This window comes from Zonotrichia albicollis, chromosome 8 (genome assembly GCF_047830755.1).
Source record: "Zonotrichia albicollis isolate bZonAlb1 chromosome 8, bZonAlb1.hap1, whole genome shotgun sequence".
Lineage (NCBI taxonomy): Eukaryota > Metazoa > Chordata > Aves > Passeriformes > Passerellidae > Zonotrichia > Zonotrichia albicollis.
In genome coordinates this window covers 8456654-8476651 of record NC_133826.1, presented here as the reverse complement: position 1 = coordinate 8476651, position 19998 = coordinate 8456654, and the positions used below count along the sequence as shown (strand labels likewise).

General features: G+C 43.3%; 1 protein-coding gene and 1 long non-coding RNA gene across 2 annotated transcripts in view; one reads left to right on the top strand and one right to left on the bottom strand.

Moving 5' to 3' along the window:
* Window positions 1–19998, bottom strand: part of TRABD2B (TraB domain containing 2B) — a 259936-nt gene that overhangs the window by 33318 nt on the left and 206620 nt on the right. Inside the window, exon 5 of the mRNA XM_074545840.1 lies at window positions 7824–7914. Within this exon, the coding sequence (XP_074401941.1) occupies window positions 7824–7914 (91 nt within the window). The remainder of the gene's footprint in view (window positions 1–7823; window positions 7915–19998) is intronic.
* Window positions 448–11144, top strand: LOC141729835 (uncharacterized). Its single transcript, XR_012581275.1, has 2 exons — window positions 448–1337; window positions 2236–11144. It is a non-coding gene; the product is annotated as an uncharacterized LOC141729835 (long non-coding RNA).

Genomic DNA, 19998 nt, shown 5'->3' with positions numbered 1-19998 from the left:
TAAAAATGGGCAAGGAATGACACTAAATCAAACACCCCTCCCCCCCCATATGTACATTAGAGTGACTTTCTACTTGTGGCAGCAATGCAGAAAGGTTTCAGTAAATTCCACAGCTTGCCACAAAAAGATCCACCCACAGGGAGTCATTTGGTCATGCCACCAGTCACAATACAGTGTTCTGGAGGGCTTCTAACCCCATCTGAACTCCAAGGAATGTCCTTATGAACACCTGATCACTCATGAAAGATGAAACACCTATTTCTCAGCAAAATTCCCTGTAGAACACTGCATCTTTGATTGCTTTTTTCTAAAGAACTGTTATTGAAGAAACCTTAGGTGAAAGTGTCAGTGAGAAAAGTCATTGACTTCCTTTTTTTCTGTTCCTTTTTTAAGAACCTGTGCATTGTAAAGAGCTCCCTGAAAGCTAAATTACTACACTCATGCTGAATCAAGCAGCTCTATCGATTGCAGCACAGCCCACAGACCTCTTGCTGAAGGAGAGAAGTCAGCTCTGGATGTGGAAAAGCTCTCTGTCCTAATGTGTGAGGTCTCTTTGCCTGACAACGTGATAGTGAAGGTAAGGGAAGTCGGCACTGCAAAGACAGAGTGACAGCAAACAGACCACAAACTTCCTCAGATAAACGACATCTTTCCAAGCACACAATACCACTTGATACCTTTGTGCCCCTTGAGCTGTTACAAAGTGCAGCTGCACTTCAGCCCAGATTGATGTCACCCGGGGTGGAGGCCATCAATCCACAGGACAAGTGCAGGCTGAATACACAAACAAAGTCACACAACCTCACTGTTTCAATACAACACTGGGGAGGGGATGGTGCAGCTTTTCCAAAGGCTTAAATGAGCTTAGTGACACATCTCACAGAGTGACTAACCATCTAAAGCTTCATTAGCCACCTAAAACCAGCCAGACACCTCCTCAAGCAAGCTGGGCAGGTGTCTGAAGACACCCATGAGCACTGCTCGGGAAAAGCCAGTCTTTTAACTTGGACTATAGAAGGCATCTGCACAACTGTGTGAACATCGTCTGAGTTTTCCACCAGTTCCCTCATGGCTCCTCACAACCAAAGCTGGGAGAGGATCAGCAACCATCTCATATTAACAATGACCTCTAAAAGCTACTGGCACTGATGGAAGCCAACAACTTCAGTGCAAGTTGGATCAGCTTTATCTCTAATAACTATAAACCAAAATTTTCATCTCATACTCATGACCTGAGGTGAAAAGATCTGCGTTAGAATTGGCTGGAAGCAGAAAGAGGATGAAAAATCAGCTTCTCCTGTGGAAACAAGAACGCTGAAATTTGGCTAGGAAATAAGGTAAGAACTAGCTCTGAACTTTTGAAATCTCCAAGGCTCTGTAAGTTTACTATTAGAGAGTTTATGGAGTATGAGATACAGATCTCCTAAACCTGATAGGCTGCAGATCAGCAAAAAACCCTAGAAACCTTAGCACTGGCTTCAGGACAGCTCAGCGAGCAAGCTGCCCTGGAGCAAAAAGAAGCAAGCCCAGGTTTCCCCAGAGGCCCCCTTCCCAAGGAACAGAATTATATGGAATATGAAACAATTTTTTCAAAAGAAACCAGAAATTTTACTGAGGATAAAATCTGATTATACAGCAAAGTGAATGTCCCACTGGGAGAACTAGTCAAGCATGAAATTCCTGCGAAGTTCTGTTCTGTGTTCTTACTCCAACACCATGAATTATCTTGTTCTTTCTCAGATATTTTTTTGCAGCAAGTTGCTAAATTCCATTCTCTCAGAAGGTGTTCAGTGTCTAAAAGTGGCCTAAAGGACATGCAGATACACTGTCCCTAAGTACTGTGTAGCCCAGGAAGTGACAAGATAATTAAATTTCCATGGGTGAGAATTTGTAAGTTGACTTTGCTTCTCTACCATGCTTTGGAGATCTTCTTCCATGTTTTTCCCCCTAGGAGTTACTTTGGCTGGCTCAGGTTTTGTGGCTGTAAGGTAAACACAGTGACAATTAAATTGCAAAGGAAGATATTTTAAAGGCACACAGGAACATGAAAATGTAATGTGCATATTTTCATGGCTAAGTATTTTAAGCATTGATTGGTCATATTTTCCATTGTTAGATGAATCAATAAATTCACCAGTGCATGCAGATGAACCCCATTTAATCCCTATGCACCTCTTACTGTAAATTACACTGCCAGAGAACCCCCCTGAATAATGGATTCACTTTTCTTCTCAGAGAAGGGAGGCAGTGATGGGAGTATGATCCTCAGGCTCAGATCGAGTGAAAGATCCAAAGGTTTACAAGAGGTTTAAGAAGAACTGCCACATCCCAATGGGGAGATTATTCCACTCACATGAAAAAGGGGTACATTTCCCCCTGTATCAGAAGAGATGGGATCAAGAGTCTACCTTTCTCAGTTCTTTTTCCTCAATTAATTCAGCTATTTACAATTAAAGTGTCACAGCTCTTGTAATTTTTTTCCCACTTGTGTATTTTCTAAATGAACTTCTACTATTTCACAACAACTTTAACTTTCTCCCTAACACATCCCAAAAATTAACAGCTATGCAGAGTGGAGCAACCCTGACTAGCAGGCACCAGAAAGCTGAAGCTGTGCAGGCATCCCAAGGAACTTGGCAAGTACTGGGAGATTCCTGAGAGTTCTGAGGGCATCTGTAATTTTATGGGATCTCCTAAACTGGGTTTACCAAACTGGGGCTGTGGGGAATGTTATGTCAAACATTTTTCCCCATTCTGTCCATCACCTTTAGAGGGTTAGGGATCCTGATGGAGTGAAATGGCTGCATCACTGTGTGGATGGAGTGTGCTTTCAGCCCACGGGGAAGGAGAGAGCATTCCCTGGGGAGCAGGGACTTCCATCCTGAGGTAACAATGAGTAGCAGAGCCAGGGTCACACCTGTAGGATGGTATTGAGAAGGGAGGGAGGAAGCTCTTTGCTTCAGACAGAAGGACAGGAGTAAGCTACAACAGCAAAGACACGTTGCTTCAACAGGGACAGGAAGTGCAAACAGAAGGAGCAAGGGTAATTAGTTTCTCCAGCAGAACTCTGAGAGTTTACAGTAAACTCTCCAACTCTCAGATAAACAGACTTAAGAACTTGTGCTGAATTCTTCAATTCATCCTGAATTCTCTGATTCTGAAAGAAGGCAGCAGTGATCCCATCCTCAGAGAGAGCAGCCTGGTAAAAATGAGCACTGCTGCATGCTCTTCTGGCCAAGAGGATGGTGTGCAGCACATCCAGGCTTGGCACATGGCAGAAGGTCAGAGCTGATTCTGAGAACCCAGCAACAATAGAGTCGTCATGGACACAGGTGCTTCCTGGATTGATCTTGCATTTTGGCTGTTTCCAGTTAAATGTGAAGCAGCTGTGGCCCTTTATCTGCTCAAGCCACTGGAATCCATCTAAGGGGAGACTTTCTCCCATCTCCTCTTTTCCACTCCAAGCATGCAGCTCTGTTTTCTGAAGACAGAGAGGAGGAGGGACAGCCAGTTGGCAGAACTCCACACAAAAAACCAAAAAAAAACAAACAAAAAACCCCCCAACAACCAAAACAAACTTGCCTTTCTTATCTCAGGGCAAAGCAATGAGATATTGATTCAGTCACTAATTTTCCAATGCCTGTATCTGGGGACAAGGATGACAGCCAGCAAAACAAGAATGAATGCTGCTGAAGGCTGTCACGCAAACAGATTCAGGACCCTTCCCTCAGGCAGCAAAATGAACAAATTAAGCCAATGTGAAAATAAGTTCTCAAGAGTTTATGGCATTGTTCTGCATGATGAATAGAACAGGGTTTCTTTCACAGAAAGGGATTGAGCTTTAAAGAAGGTGTTTTCAATAGTCAGCTGGTGGAATTCTGGAAGAGGCACAGGAAGGTCAACACTGGGCCATCAGGCACGTCAACAGGAGGAGCCAGGAGATTTCAGAAAGCCAGTCAGTAAGAATTCCCAAATAGCTCCACACCAGCTAAATGTACTTAATATAAACTTTTCTTTGTAAGTTCACTGATTCTGGAGCCATCAGACCCCTCTATGTCATAGCTATTTCTTCCAGCCAGACAAGATCTCACTTTATTTTTCCCCACTACCTTAGGAAGGGGAGGATTTGGCTCAAATTTGTGCTTGTCACTAAACAACAGAAATGTGAGACTCTAGGTATTCAGTTTGGTTGGCTTAAAGAGCAGCCGTTTCACAAGCCATGCTTAGCATTTTGGACAGAGGAAGCCAACAATCTTCTGGCTTTACCCAGTCAGTATGCAACTGAAAGCATAAACAGGTTTGGTCTTTGTCCTGCTTCACACTTCCCAAGGCTTTTCTTTTTCTGATACATAGGAACAGTGCTAGTTATTTTCTACAAAAGGAATTCTCTTGTCCTTTCTAAAACCAAAATGGACGTCAGGGTTTAAACATCATACCAGACTATACTCCACCTATTTATGGTAATGCTGCTGAATTATTGCTGAACAGTAAAGATCAACAATATTATTGAATAATAAAGATCAGATTACTAATCATGTCAATAATAGTAATAATCATACTGTTCTGGGAACAGAGAGATTAAAGAAAATGATCATTTGCTTTTTTGGCAAGACAGTACTGGTAGTAAGTAGGACATAGCCTGAGTGTTTTGCTAAATTTACTTTCATATAAGGGGACTTCTTAACCTGAGAGAAATGGTCCTGCAAATCACTGTGGAGTCATTCATATTCATCCAAAAGCACCCTCAAATTCAATCTGATATACTTCGAAACACTTCTATGTGCCAGCTCGAACTGTTCCTCTTCATTCTTCTGCATACAGTCTGTCCACAACACTTCTTTTGAATTCCCTTAGCTAAAACATAAGCATGCAGCTGCTTCAGTTTTTTTTCCAACCCTTGCATTTTTTCCATGTGCTGTCCACCCCCCCAAACTCCACATCAGAATCCAGCTGATCTTCCTTGAACACTATCCAATTTTTCAATTGTCAATGCCAGAATGCAATGAAGTGGGCTTGACTCCCTTATACAACTTATTTGGAAGTAAAGCAGAAATGTCTCTTTTGGGCTTGAGCACAAAGAAATACCTCTTCATGTATGGCTCCACAAGAACCAAGATGAAAACATGTCCATCTCTGCAACCTCTGTAACCCACAAAACAATTTCTGCTTTGCAAGCAGCTCAAAATTTGTTGTGCCTCTATTTGTTTATTCGATGTATATATTTTGTTTTTACACTCACTATAGCAAAATGGTTCCTCTTCTGGGCCTTTCAGTTGTTTTTATTTAATCTTTTGAAAAGGAAAGAGAAGAGTAAAAAAAGGAAGGCTAGACAAAAATGCAAAGTTCCTTAAGACATTCAATTACAGCAACGTAACAATATAACATAAACATAAACAACACAGCAACTATTAAGTTGTCGTGCTGTTGTGATGTTGTACTCTGTTTGGCTAGACTGTCTTTTGGAGCTCACCCAGAAATCATAAAATACAAACTATTCTGTAAAAAAAGAGACAAAATGGTTTGCAGCAGCCTCCTCATTTTTAAGGGGGAGCCCCAAGCACTTCTGATAGCTACAGCCCCAGTTACAGGAAAATGACAATACAGTCCCTGATGTGCATTTTTGAGAGTCTTTTGTTCTTCTAAAGGCAAAAAGCTGTTTCTTGTGAATATATTTAAATCTCTTTATTCACAATTTCTATAGTTTTCTGCTGTTTCTGCACCTTGATTAATTCAGTCTAGTGGCAACTCTGGACTTTTTTGCCATGCAATTTATTTTTATTTCTTTATTGTCATCTAGAACTGGCAGATCTACGTTATGATCAGACCACAGGAAAACTCACAGATCCTTATGGGGGGCAACCATGTGTTCTCTCTTGACTCTACCCAGTATTCCTGCACAACCATTTACCCTTTAATAAAGTTTTGTATGTTCAATGTTCAGAGAAGACCCTGCTGAAATAAGGGTTCTAGTCCAGGCAAACCTGCCCAACACGAAAGTTACAGAACAGAACAGAAGTTACCTCGTGTGGGACCATTCAGCTGAGGACACACACATCGATCTAGGCAGAGTCCAAGCCCTCTTGCTTTCCTGGCCATTTCCCCCAGGAATTGAGAATTTGAGGGAAGACATCATGAACAGGAGACACTGCTGCCAGGGTAGGGGAATGTGCACATAGAGGTGCCCCACTCTGCAAATAAGTCAACATTAAGCACTGGCTTTGAGTCAAGTTTCCTGCCCCATCCTTTATTTCAAGTCTGTGATGATGTGTACAGACATAGCCTAACACCAGAAAGCAGAGACTATTCTTGGACTTCTCTCACACTACTGCATCTTTAGTTCTTCTCAAGGGCTAGCAACAGCCAATAAATTAATAGTTTCACAATTTCCAGTTGAAACACTTTTCATGGGAAGATGATACTTTCAACTAAATGAAAATTGCTGAAGAAAGTGTCTGCTTCCCTGAGTGGAAAGTTTCTTTTTCAGAAACCTAGGAATGGTACACCTCGGCTGTTCTGCTGTAGTTTGCTTGGGTTTTATGTTTTGCTATTTTTTTTTTTTTTGTTGGTTTTAGTAAAAAACGTTCCAGCTCCAGACTGCTACAGTGTTTACTGCTCTTCCCTGCACCATGTTGACTTTTCTCCCCCTGCCAAAGTGCTTCTTAAATCTCCTCTGAATATATGCTCTTACTGGTGGTGTTTAACAGCCTTTTCTTCCTCTTTCCCCCATTGTTATTTAAGACGATGCTTTTATTGCTCAACAGATTCCAAGAAGCATTTTGGATAAATGCTCTGTCAAAGAACACTTATGCACAGTTGAGCCATATTATATTCTATATGAATCACTGCGGATGTTTTCCAAACAAGGTTAGATCAGCCAGATTTTCCAATTAGATTACACACAGCTTTTTCAGACATGGTCTGCTACCTCTGCCATTAATCCTCCTCATTGAGACTCACCTCGGTTTTGGACCGTGTCATGTCTGCCCACCAGGGACAGGAGCATGCTGCTAACACTTTCTTCTAATGAGGATAACAATCCTACGACAGAGTAGCCTTGGACAAATTTTATCTGCAGAATGTAAGGGAAAGGCTGATTTTGCAAAGCTAGATGGTCTCTCACCAGCCCTCATGGTTTTATTGTCTGTGATTTCTTCAGACAGAGACCTCATTTAAATGGCCAGGAAAAAGAAAAGTCTACAGGATGAATAAAGTCTGTTTCACCAGCTAAGGACAATTTTGTGCCATGTTTTATTTTATACTAATGAAGATTGCCAAGAGCCTATTGATCAGTCCTTCTTGCCTGCTTTACCTGACCAGATATATGGAGAAGCTCAGGGAATACTGAATTGCTCTCTACCTGCCCAACACACTTTCAATGATGCATCTGCTACATAAAATGTGGTCCTTCAGGAAAAACTGAAATTCCACCTGAAGAACAGCAGCCTGACAGAGAGGTCTGCAATGGAGAAGCAACAAAACCCCCACGGAGAGCAAAAGGAAAAACAGCTCTGGGGGAAAATGAGCTGAATGAAATGTTTCTTTAAAGAAACCATGGCACTTCTGAGCTGGTATAATGAAGCAGCTGTGATATAAATAATGTCCCCAAGTGGAAAAAACCCACAAAAACACCAGCCATTCAGGCTCCATATGTTTCCAAACTCACACAATGGATGCTTTACAATGCACTTTTTGTCTGGAAATTGGGTGGGAAAGGGAGGTTCCTCACCCACCTCCTATACTAATGCAATAATCTTGCTTAGTCACAGAAAAAGGGAGAGAAAAAAGGAGAGAAAGTGATTAATAATCTGTGGGCAGCTGCTTACTTTCCAATTGGTTGTCCAGGAGGGGTGTGCTCCACTTCAAATCCTGCTTGTCTCAGTACATCAATCACAGTGTTGTTACCCAGGAAGTGACCTAAAATACAGGTAGAAAATAGCACTGTCAATCAAACTACTACTCTCACTTGCTTGAGCTTCTCCTGTTGGAACAGCAGCTTTGGGAGTTAAGGGTACCAAAAACTAGGTCAGAGAAAGGGACAGCATAAAGCCCAAACACTTCTTCCATCTCATTTATCCCTCCCTCCCCTCACAGGGCCAGGGGACTGGGTGGATAATAGGGAACCTAGATGGGTTGCAAGTCTTGCCTTCCACTGTGACCATTTTTAATATGCACACTGATTAAATAAATTTCCAACATGGAGATCAGAATGACCCTGCAGTGGCAAAAGGATATTACTAGGGCTTTGACTCGTGAAATGGAACAACTTACAACCCTGACCATCACTACTCATGGACATCTGCTAATGAAGAGACTCAGGCTGCTGTAATGCATGTTCAGTACTTGTCTGACTAAAACCACAGTGATTCAGGAACTGCCTCATCAGCCATTCAGCCACCTGCACAGTGGGGCTGGGAGGAGCTGGGATGGTAACCTTATCTCTCCCAAAATACAAAGATTTAGTCCTGTAATTCAGGGCTCTTTGTTGGAAGTGTAAAGGTCACATTCCTATTCACAGAAGTAACAAGGAGCCCACTAAGTATTGCAGTGTGTACAGGCCTTGAAAGAGTTTACTTAAGGGGGTTCCATATACTTGAAATCTGAACCAAATCCCACAGAGTCAATGGGAGCCCTCAAAGGGCTTTGGGCTCAGACTCAATAAGGGAGTGTAATCCAGCCAAAGCTTTCAACTTATTGTCAGAGTCCCACACTGTCTGCAGGATGGGTTGGATATATAAAGGCAGCAAAAAGTCCACAAACAAATTTATTAAAATCCACATAGCACTGTAACCTGTCTCCAACTGCAGCCATGAGTGACATGGAGGAAGAACAGAACAATCCTCTTCCATTATATCCATTAACTTCCAACTCTGCAGGGCTGGGTGACCCCCATTTACAGCCAGGTCACTGCACCTCACTGCCAGCTCTGAACAGACCAATTCACCAGGAATGTGCCCAAGCCTCCCTGTGCCTGTGGCATCTCAGAGGAGGGTGTTCACCACGCTGTGGGGTGTAAGAACTCACTCCTCTGGTTTGCTGCTGCTGCTGCTTGGAGAGTGTGTGCTTGCCTGAAGCACAGTCAAAGTGTTTGCAGGAGACGTTTCTGACTGCCTGGCTCCACAGCAGAGCCAAACTGCACTGAAAAATCCAAGGCAGGCAAGAGGTGCCTGAGTCCCCCTCCAAGGACACTGCTGTGCAAGGAGCTGGTGCAGCCACCAGCAGAGTCACCCCTAGGATTCTTCGCCCACCCTGCACAAAGTCCTGATGAATTTGAGAGCATTCAGCCCCAGGATTTGCTCAGCCTGCTCCCCTCTGCTCCCGCTGCCAACAAGGGCGCTAACTCGCCTCAGTTGTTGGAACGATGTAGCTGCATGGCTTTGAGTGCAACTCGCAAGCGCTGGTAAGAGCTTTTAGCCAAAAGACATTTCTTTAAATGATTAAATGTACATTTGCAGAGCCCTAGTGTGTTCCAGGATTCCTCCACTTCCTTTTAAGAAAACTCAAAATTTGATTTTCCCCTTTCTAACTTACTTATAACAAAAGCCAAAGCAGCAAAGAACAGTCCCAAAAATGTGTTATACACCCTCAGAGATTCAAGAAATGAGACATTTGTGAATGATTAACTGGATTTGATCATATCCTGTTTTTTTATGCAGTGGCCAAGGCAAACAAAGGTCCCCATTCTGTCACTGGCAAAGTGACACTGAGGAACCAAAGTCAAAGGTATCAGAGTCCGAGACGTTTCCGAGTCCACTTTATTTTCCCTGAGCCAGGGTCTGAAATGCCAAAAGATTTCTTAATGTAAATAATTGTCCCGATTCCAGCAAATCTTTGACAAGATGACAGCATAAGAGAAACCAATTTTAACTCATTTAAACTCAGGGAAAAAAGTAACTATGCAAAAGCTCTGACTCCTCATCCACACAATGGTAGGTTGGTCAACAATGCCAGCTCCTCAGCAGAGCCTGCAAGTCCCTTCAAGTGATGGATGAAGACCAAAAGATGGCACTTGCTGGACTTCCCATTCCTGCCCTCTGTGTGGATGCCATGATGAAAGCTGCCAGCTGCTGGGACTGGTGATCTGCTGGGCAGCATGGCAACAGAGTTTGTTCTTTTAATTCTGCCTTTCCTAACTGGAAGGAATGCCAGCTTCCATTAAAAACCCCTCAACTTCAGATTCCCAAATAAATTAAAATCCTAATTACAAATATCCATGCAAACATCATAGGTATTTCATTGAATGTTCTCAATCCAACACATACCAAAATATTTTCAATGCTCCAGTTCAACCAAGAGAGAAGAAATAAAAAGAAATAAAAAAATCAAAACCAAAATCCAACTTTGAGCTGGCCCTCAAATAATTCTCCATTCCACATACATCAACAGAGCCTGAAACTTTAACAACTACTAGGAAATGGCATGAGCAAAACTTAACCTTTAGACTCTGCTTAAAATTTACCTGTTTGTATTATCCCACGTACATCTGGGTAAGTTACCACCCATCTCATCCTCAGCTTGCCATGTAAATGCATCCTCTCCACCCGACTGAAGATTTCTGACTTGTATTTGTCTTAACTTCTCTGTCCAGTCAGAATTCACATATTAAGGTTGTTTTTGTATCCACCCAACACAGACATTTCCCATCACTGATTCATGTGATCCCATGGCAAGGAGTTCCTCAGGATCTCCTTGAGATGTGGAACAGGAAGTTTTAAGGAAAAAGGTGGCACTGGAGAGGTCCAGTGCAAGTAGGTAATGTGAAACAAGAAAGGTTAAAGAATTCCTGGAAGAATTGTCTTAGCCTGCCTCCTGCTGTGAAGTCCATAATAATTATCCTTTCCAGTTTTAAAATCCAGGAAAATCTTCTATGTGAGAAATATGTTACATAAACTAACTCTCCCTAGCCACACACAACTTGAGATAAGGACTCACTTGTTAAATATTAACAACAACAGAATACTTTGACAGCCCATGTGATGAAAACAAAATAACCTGCATATCAGAGACAATTAAGCTCATCATCAGTGAAAAACATCAAATTGCTGCTCATATGTGCAAATAGAGTATGCAGTAACTGTCATATTCTTTATAACATCACTGGATTTACTTTTTATTTATAGATATGAAATAAATGAGCTTTATATATATGTGTATGTGCATGTATGCTTCTGCTTAAATATTTTAAAAATTTCTCTTCCTGGCCTGGGGAAAACCTCAAGAGTGTGTAACTACTGAAAATTTAGTGCATCTAGAGATTTATCAGACAGGCTAGAGAGGCAAGGGAATGATCTTGCATTTCCATCACTATTCCCTCTTCAGTCTAAACCTGAATAAACCATTCCTGCAGTATTAACCAAATTTATCTTGACAGCTGATGAAAACTGGATCCAAGAGGTCAGAACATCAGCTGCCTTGGGAAATCCATGGAAGTGGAAAAGGAGAGAAAGCAGACATAAAAGATTTTCTACATAGGGACCTGAAGAGAAAGTATGTACTTGGGCACAGAGATATGCAGAGCAGCCACTCCTAACAGTTTAAGATTAAAATTGCCCAGGTGTGGATGCAATCCTTCCACCCTCTGAGGATAAGGAGATACTAATGAGATTTGCTTGAGGACAAGACCCAGTGCTAAACACAGCAATTTTGTAGTTTAAACACAAACACTAGAGTGGTCAGTGTGGCTGCTACACTTAAGAGACGGTTTCTTACTAAATTTGATGAGGCCAAGATTATCCTCCTTTCACTCACATCTCGTTTTTTTGAGACAAGCATCTGGAGACAGTGGAGGAACACATTATACAGCATGGCTGCTAACATTAATCATAGATCTTCCATTCCTGGTTTGCTCTTTTATTTTTAATTAAGAACCGTGTTTCGGACTACAGAAAGCAGATCCATGTAATGTGTTTCCTTATCTCCCCAAGGTTTCATTTTTCACTGGCAGAAAGAAAGAATAAACCATCAATTAGGGTTTTTTTTTTACTAAAAAACATGTAAAAAAATACACGAAATCTATGTGGTTTCCTTAAAGCAGGTTGATGCACAAACACTGCTGAAAGAATGCACTTTCTTCCTTTTTTATGGAATATCCTGAGGCAGAGAGAAAGACACTTCTCAGCCAGCTCTTGACAGCCATGTATTTCCTAATTGACCACATACACTAAAGCTCTCCTTTTCCATTTCAGACATCCTAGTGACCCTCATCAATAACCTAAGCATCAGGTTGCATCCCTCAAAAGTTAGATGAACTTGGGTGTTCCTACACAGAAAAATTACAACCACATTTTGATGACAGAGGCAAAAAAATTGTTTTTAAGCAAATGTTATGTACTTTATCTAGGTTTAGAGATCTACTACAAATTACTTTGTCTATTCTTTTCGCAATTCTTTGTTCCACACAAAGAACAGGCTTAGAAGGATAACGGGGTACAAAGGAGCAGGAGATAATTCCCTCACAAAGGACCTCCATTGCCAGAGCCTTTGAAGTTGTGCTAAAAAAGCCTTGCTAGCCATTAGCTGACACACAGCAGAAATCTGAACTGTTTCCATGCACACTACAAGCAGAGCTATTTTCTGCACAATTAGTCATAAAAAGGTCCAATGTAAACTGTGTCGGGAGGTCTCAATTCTTTACATTCTCCACACAGTGAATCAGACATTATGTATAACGTTTTGTTGCCATTTAGACCTTGGGCTGCTCTGCAATCAGGAGGCGGCAGCCTCTATTCCTCCTTCTCCCTCGATGCTGATTCTCAAGCCCCTTGGCAGCACCACAGTGTTTATGGTAGGAAGGCTTCACAAGAATTAGTGTAGGGAAAAAAGCAAAGAGAGCTGCCCCTTCACAGTCAGGGTAAATACTTTGCGGTCCCTTTGCTTGCTGCCTCTAAAACTGCATCTCCATTCCTCTTAATCTACAGTGGTCAAAGCTCAGTATTTTGGAAGCTGAAAGATTAATTTATCAAGATGAGGCTGTAGTAAGGAGCTACAGCAAACACTCCAGGCAATGGCTTTTATTTGAATTTGATGATTTCTCCACTATAGCATTCCAGTCTGAGCCAGAGGTCTCTGGGTAACAGCAGGAATTTACTGGGAACCACATGCCATCCCACAGTACTCACTTCTGACATGACACATGTTCCAGAGACCTGTGGTGGGGAATCAGTGTGGATAAACCCTCCCAATTTTTAATTCCCTTTCACTCCTTGTCCAGCGTATTTCTTTGCTAATGAATAACACGCTTTGAAACCTGGAGGCTCTTCTGCCTTCCTCATGATGACTCTCACTGCCAGACAATTGCTCCTCTTTGTTCTTGAACCACTTCCGTGAAATCTCACTCTAGTGGTAAGGATGGCCTTGAAAAAGTATCTTGAATGCACTTTGACAAGGAGCCAATGCTTGGTTGGTGCAGATCTTGCTTTTGCAAGTTGGATCTAGATGTAACTGAAAGATTCCCTCAGTCTGAGTAACTCTCTGATGTGAAGTGTTTTATCAAGGAATGACACCAGGTGATGGATTAGGTGGATGATCTGCAGCACCTAGTCATGAGTATGATGTTAGGACAGCCTGAATATTTGGATTTTAAATTTTACTGATAATGTGAACAAAACTCATGTGTGTGGAGATTCAACAACAATTTTCTGGAAATGGCTTGAAGGAACCCAGCCTACACCAGTTAGCATGAAATGTGAGCCATACCATGCCACAGGATGAGACATGCAGGCCTACCATACCAGACCAGATGTAACAAAAGCTTCCTAGAGCCTGGTGTTCAGATTTGAAACAAGAGTTCTGGGAGCTTTCCAAAGAGAAAGGGACTATCAAAGGCCCCACCTTCCAGAAAAGTCTGTCACCCCAGGTTGCTGGCTTTTGCTCTGCTTCAGGACATGGTTTTGCACTTGGAAATTACAGCATTATGCAAAAAGCTGTGAAGGAGAGCTGGAGATGCAGAGAATGAGCTTTCCTCTTCCCCTATTTGGCAGAAGTATTCAAGCCCAAAGCATGCCTTAAAAAATACTTTGCACAAGCCGCATGCAATGGTCCTGCAAAGCAGGCTTTCATCATGGACTCCTTACATCATGCCACCCGTTCTCCAAGCAGATGGAGAAATCATTTTCCCTCTTGTTTGATGTTGTTATTCTATGCAGTTGTGAGGAACTGACTCATAGCCACTTTTGGACAGTCACGGGAATCAGAGCAATAACACATAAGGAGCCAAAGCGTGCAGCATTTCCAACGTCCAGCAATCCTCCCATGGCTCCCTTCATTCTTTTCTTGCATGTAATCACCTCTCTCCCCTCTCACCCGAGTGCACTTAGAGAACGAGCTCTGGAGAAAGGCCACACCGTAGCCAGAGGGAGAATGGAGAGATGAGGGGCCAAAAGTTGAGGGGGTTATTCCAGATTGACGCCAAGCTAATAGAGCACAGATTTGTGCTTCCCTGGGGTGTCTCGGAGATGTGCAGTGCAATTCTATACTTGGAGCATCTCAGTCTGAAGGACAGACAGATTCCCACAGACTTCTATTTCCTTGCTGCCCCCAAGTACAATAAACTCCCCCAATGTCTCTCCGTTTCTGATCTTCCTTTCTGAGCAGACCTTCTACTAAGGGTATAGAGCTATTTTTGAGGAATTCACATGTCACACCATGGAAATCCTTCTCCAGAAGCACCCTGGAGTGCAATGCACAATCCTCAACAGGCTCAGCATTTGACAGAGGGACAGAGTTCACCAGTTTGGAGCTGGCTCCTTGCTGGTACAGCCCTCTGTTTCCAGTTTCAGTGCAGTGCCATAATGTGAGCTCAGCACTCAGTTCTCTGCTGTCTTCGAAGTCTTGGAGCACTTTCCCTAGCAGACTTGCCCTAAACATATGTGGTAAACAATAAAATGATTTTTTGGGGAGGAAAAAAAAAGCTCCATTTCCTTCCAAGTCTAAACCAGCTGTTTCACTTGGGTTCAGAAAAACAACACAAGCAAGAGCTAAAGTGAGATCACCTCCTAAGAATCTCCCCTGGCGTCTGTGTCAGTTTGTAGCTGCCTCAGATATTTCCAAGTGAAGTGACTGGTCTGTGCTAGTCACTCACCACTGGAGAGGATGGCACCAACATCTCAACATCTCAAACACTAGGTTTGGGAAGAATATGAGCCCTCTCTACACATCAACCATGTGAGCTGAAGGAGCTCCTTTAGCCTCGGTGTCTATCACACATGGCATGGTGACCCACCAAGCCATGCTGTTACTGCCCAGAAGCTCCTGAACACTGCACACAGCCCATCCTTCTCCCATCCTTCCTCTTTCTGCCCTGTGCCCCACCTTTCTTGCCAGAGTTTGCACAGGACACGGAGCTGCATTGATTGGGGCTTTGGTTGATTTGGGGCCATTTGGGCTATTTAATATTCTTGCTTCACTTTTGTGGCATTAGAGGAGTTTTCCACGGAGAGAAGGTCCAACACAGGATGCCAATTTCAGCATATATTCTTAAAGAAAGCATAGGATCATGGGAATATACCTTTCTACACAAGACTGTGACTGGAGGTGCATGCCAGTCAAGCGGCTGTGCAACAGAGAACTTGTCTCTGTGTCCCTCATGGGACCCTCTCCAATGGACAGGGTCAATGTGCAAAATCTTGGAACTTCACCATCTCTAACACTGCAGGAGAAGAGAAGGAAATGATTCTGAGGAAATTCTAGAGAAAACCCAGCATCTCCAAGAGTCTTCCCAGGGTGCTGCAGGCATCTCTGGGACCATCAGATCACCCAGGTGCAGACAGTCTGGTGTGAAATGCACTCTCTTAGCATTCTTTGCCAGCTGTCACCAATGCCTCAAGCAATGAGGAAACTGGTGAAGAAATGCAGCCTCCTTTTGTACCCAAGGCGCCTTATCAGTGCATGTGCAGCCTTGCTGAAGAAGACAACCCTCTCCCACCTGAACCACAGTTATCAGCTCTTTCCACGGAAGCTGCTGCCAGGCCCTGGACAGCCAGTGCAGGGCAAGCAGCCTCTGAGAGAAGTGTTTCATATTCCATCACAAATCCCCTGAGCCAAACAGTCTGGAATGCATGTGGACCTGCTTGCCAAAGCCAGGCACAGGTTGGGGTAGGGGGGAGAAACCAGATTCCCTAACTCCTGCCCTCTCTCTGCAAAGGAGGTAACTGTGAACATAGCACTGAACACACCTCAAGGACTTGGGGGAGCCAGAGCTCAGGGCAGCTTTGGGCCCTGGAAAGCTCCTCAGTCAGGAAGACAGCTTTTTGCAAGCAGAGTATCTCAGTGAACTTGTGGAGGCATCTCTGAGGCCCAGAGAGGACCAGACCATGTGGGACCTCAGCTATTTTCAGCACACAGCCAGCGTTATGAAATGCAGAGCCTTTGCTTGACTTTGACAAAGGCTTCTGACAGGTAATGAGGATGGACTAAATGGCTTCTTACAGGAAATAAATAGGGGTGAGGGCCATGGTCTGTCTGCAGGCTCAGTAGTGAGCTGGACTCTTGAGTCTGTCCTTTTTTGGCCTCATGGATGCATTTGACTCCTACAATTTACTGTGTCCACAATGTAATCAAGCCTGGTGTGAAACTGCACTTCACTGTGTTTGCTTTCAACCTGCTTCCCCCAGTTCCCCTAGTTTGCACAAGACAACTCTAAACTGAATTAAACAGAACTTTATTCTGCTCTAGTGTGAGATCAAACCATTCCAGGAAAGTTATTTGGGGGCAATGTCTGTTGAATCTGTGAAATTATTTCAAAAGACTACAAGATGAGCTGTCATTTTCTGTTTGAAAAGCAGTTTGAAAACCACAAATCAAAGCTCCCAGTTGGCAGGACATGGATCCTTGCTTGTTCTTTCTGGTTTTGACCTCTCAGTCAATTATTCTACAGACTACACTGCTTTCTTCATTTATTCCAGGAGCCCCTTCCTGGTGGTTTATTTGGATTGTGGATGTCTCATAAGTGAAAAACGTGGTGATGCCTTAGCACAAAACAGAGTGATTCGTCAGCAAATTGCCAGCCCCTTGGAGTTTATGGACACAGGACAAACTCCTTGCTGGAGCAGAGAGTACTGATGCTTTCTACCCCAGAGACACAGAAAAACAGAAACCATATCACCAGACTTTTTTTAAAAAGAAAACTGCTCAACGAAACCAAAACTGAGCTTCCTTAGTTAGGACTTTTTTTTTTAACTATAAAAAACTTCACATTGTTAAGACTGACTGTGGCTCATTCTTTTCCCAGAAAAACCCAGCTGGCCACTGGATGTCACTGTTGCTGCAGAAAAACCCTCCTGAAAGTTCACAAATGAGGCTGTGGATAAGGTGAGTGTCACCCCAACCTGGAAATGGCCTTTTCTTCCAGGTTAATCAGCACAGTGCTGGCGGCATCTGGAGGCTGCCCAGCCAGTGCAACACCTGGAGGCAGGACACCCTCAATGGTCTCCATCAGCAGCTGAGGGCAAGTCCTCAGGGAGCTGATGGACCCTGATTCACCTGTGCCCAGGTGTGTGTCCCCTCCTCCTGGTGGATGCCCTCTGGTTTTGCTGAGACATGTCCCTGCTGAGCACAATAAATCCAACCTGGTCTCTAGTTTGGACTCACCCCTTTCTGTTTAGCCACGCAGAGGAGCACACTGCAGCAGGCATGGTTCCAAGCCTGTCCTTGATCATGGATTAAAGGCAATTACACATAGTGCTGCTCTGTGGTTTGAGCTGGCGCTGCTCTGAAGGCAGCCTGGCGCAGCTGCACCACTCGCAGGGCTTGAGCTAATTGCTCCATCGAAAACTGCTCTCTGCTACCTGGATCATCTGCCACCTCACAGTCTACACCGGGCATCTCCAAATCCATTCAACCACACAGCTGAAACCTGCCCTAAAAGACCATCCTCAGCCTTATAATTCAGCTAAGGATTCCTTTGCAGCACCATAGTGAGCCTTGCCAGTGCAGGCGAGGGGCTTTTTCAAGGAGTGTTTTGAGGCCCTGGGGTGAGGTCCTTCCCACAGAGTGGAAAGTAGGAGAAATTAGCCCCAAGAGTCCACAAAATGCTCTCAGACTGGGGTCAGATGATGCTTCTGTGGCATTCCAGGAGGTGTAAACTCAGACTTGTTTCCCACCTTACACTCCAAACCCAAGGCTCGCCGCTTGATTCATGCCTGCCCTGACATTGGGAAGCAAACCCCCAAAACAGGGCAGATCACACCAACAAACTCTTGCCTCTGAGGAGAAAAGGAAGGCAGAAACACACTACAGATATTTGTGAAGCTGCTGAATATGGTATTACAAGACCCTGAGATACATGTGGTGTTGGAAGAGATCTGGAGCACCTACATCTGGAGCTCTGTCTCCTTGGAAATGCAAAGCATGCCAAAGATGTGGAATAATAGAAAACTGGGCTAAAAAGTACCCATTTTAGTGCATCTAAATGTCATAAACCAGGATTGGCTCTGCCTGGGCACAATGGATCAGATCAGATTTGACAGTAAGGATGTTGGTATAAATTAGAACAAGTACCTCCAGAGGACACTGACAGCATTAGGAAAATCCATGGCCATGTATTTTCCGAATTATTTTTCTTTCTTTAAAAGCAAAACTGAAGAAAGAAATGCTTTGTGAAGGACAGACAGTCCTTTGGCTAAAGGTCCTGTGGTGGAAGCATGGGGAGTTTCCAGCCAGCAATGGCAAATGATCTACCAGAAGGGTCAGTAAATCTTATCTGTCAGAGAGACCATCTGTGTGGTGGAAAAGAACAGAACATAGTCCTGCTGTAGTTAAAGATTCTCAGTTGCAATGGTGCTGCAAGAATACCTATCCCAACCCGGCAAAGATGAGCTTCATCCTACCAATGCTTCCATTTGTGAGCTACTCTGGGCATGCAAACAGTTGTATCAAGCCTCCACATCACCATGGAGAAAGGATATCTTGCTCACAAATTAAAAATTTAATTGACTAAAAGTCTTGGAAAGCTGTATTCCTCGAGTATTAATTCATATATGCTATGTCAATGGAGAAGTTCTTCTTATTACAAACTTATTCCCTATTAGACTATCAAATGTGTCTACATTCCACTCATTACTAGTTATTTTTGTGAGTTTCACCCACACAGATCTATTCTCAGCCACACGGCCAAACATCCTGACCAGTTTCAATTTAGGGTTTTTTTCTATATAAATACACAGAATTTCTATACACATCCATGTTTTGAGCAAGCAGAAATATTTGATTTGAGTCCCCGCTGCAGTACTCTGGTTTTACACTGGTATAAACAGTAGTGGTTTCCACTGTTATCTCCTGCTGCCCAGCTGTTAACACTGGGGAAAAGGAGCAACAATGAAGGCAAGCACAATTTATCTGAACATGCCCTCAGAATATTGGCTCGGGGAGCAGACTTCTAGTGAAACCAAAAAGAGGGAGATTCAGTGCTCCTGTGAAGTTTTCCTGATACAGCTGTCCACTCTGACACATGGTCACATTCAAAAGCTGACTAAGTTATTATGGAAGCTCAGAAACCTCAAAATATACACAACAGCTTTTGAAAAACATTGTGGTTGTGGGGGTTCGAGCGTGCTTGAGGAACATGTCAAAATCCAAACAAACAATCCCCTCCTTCACCCCTTTCTGTTAACACACGAGTGTGTGAGCACATCACCAAGCTTGCAATTTGTAGCTCTGTTATTCACAGCCCTCATTAAAGAATAACAGCCCCTGTTTGAGTATCACGAGGCAAAATTGTTTGCACATGTGGACCAAACAGACACACCAAGGCTGCACCCTTATGGTTTGTGAGTGACAAGCTTAATAAGATTACGCTTGATCTTTCTCTTAATAAAGCTGGATGACATTCAAGCAAAGCCTGGGGTTTTTTTTAATGGTACATTAAGGGAACCCAGAGTTTGGCACAGCTGGAGGGCTGAACCATCGAACAAAACTTGGCACTGCCAGCACTCCCTTACGATCTCAGACCTCACATAATGAATATTTATATCTATATATACAGACATGCACATATATTAAATACCT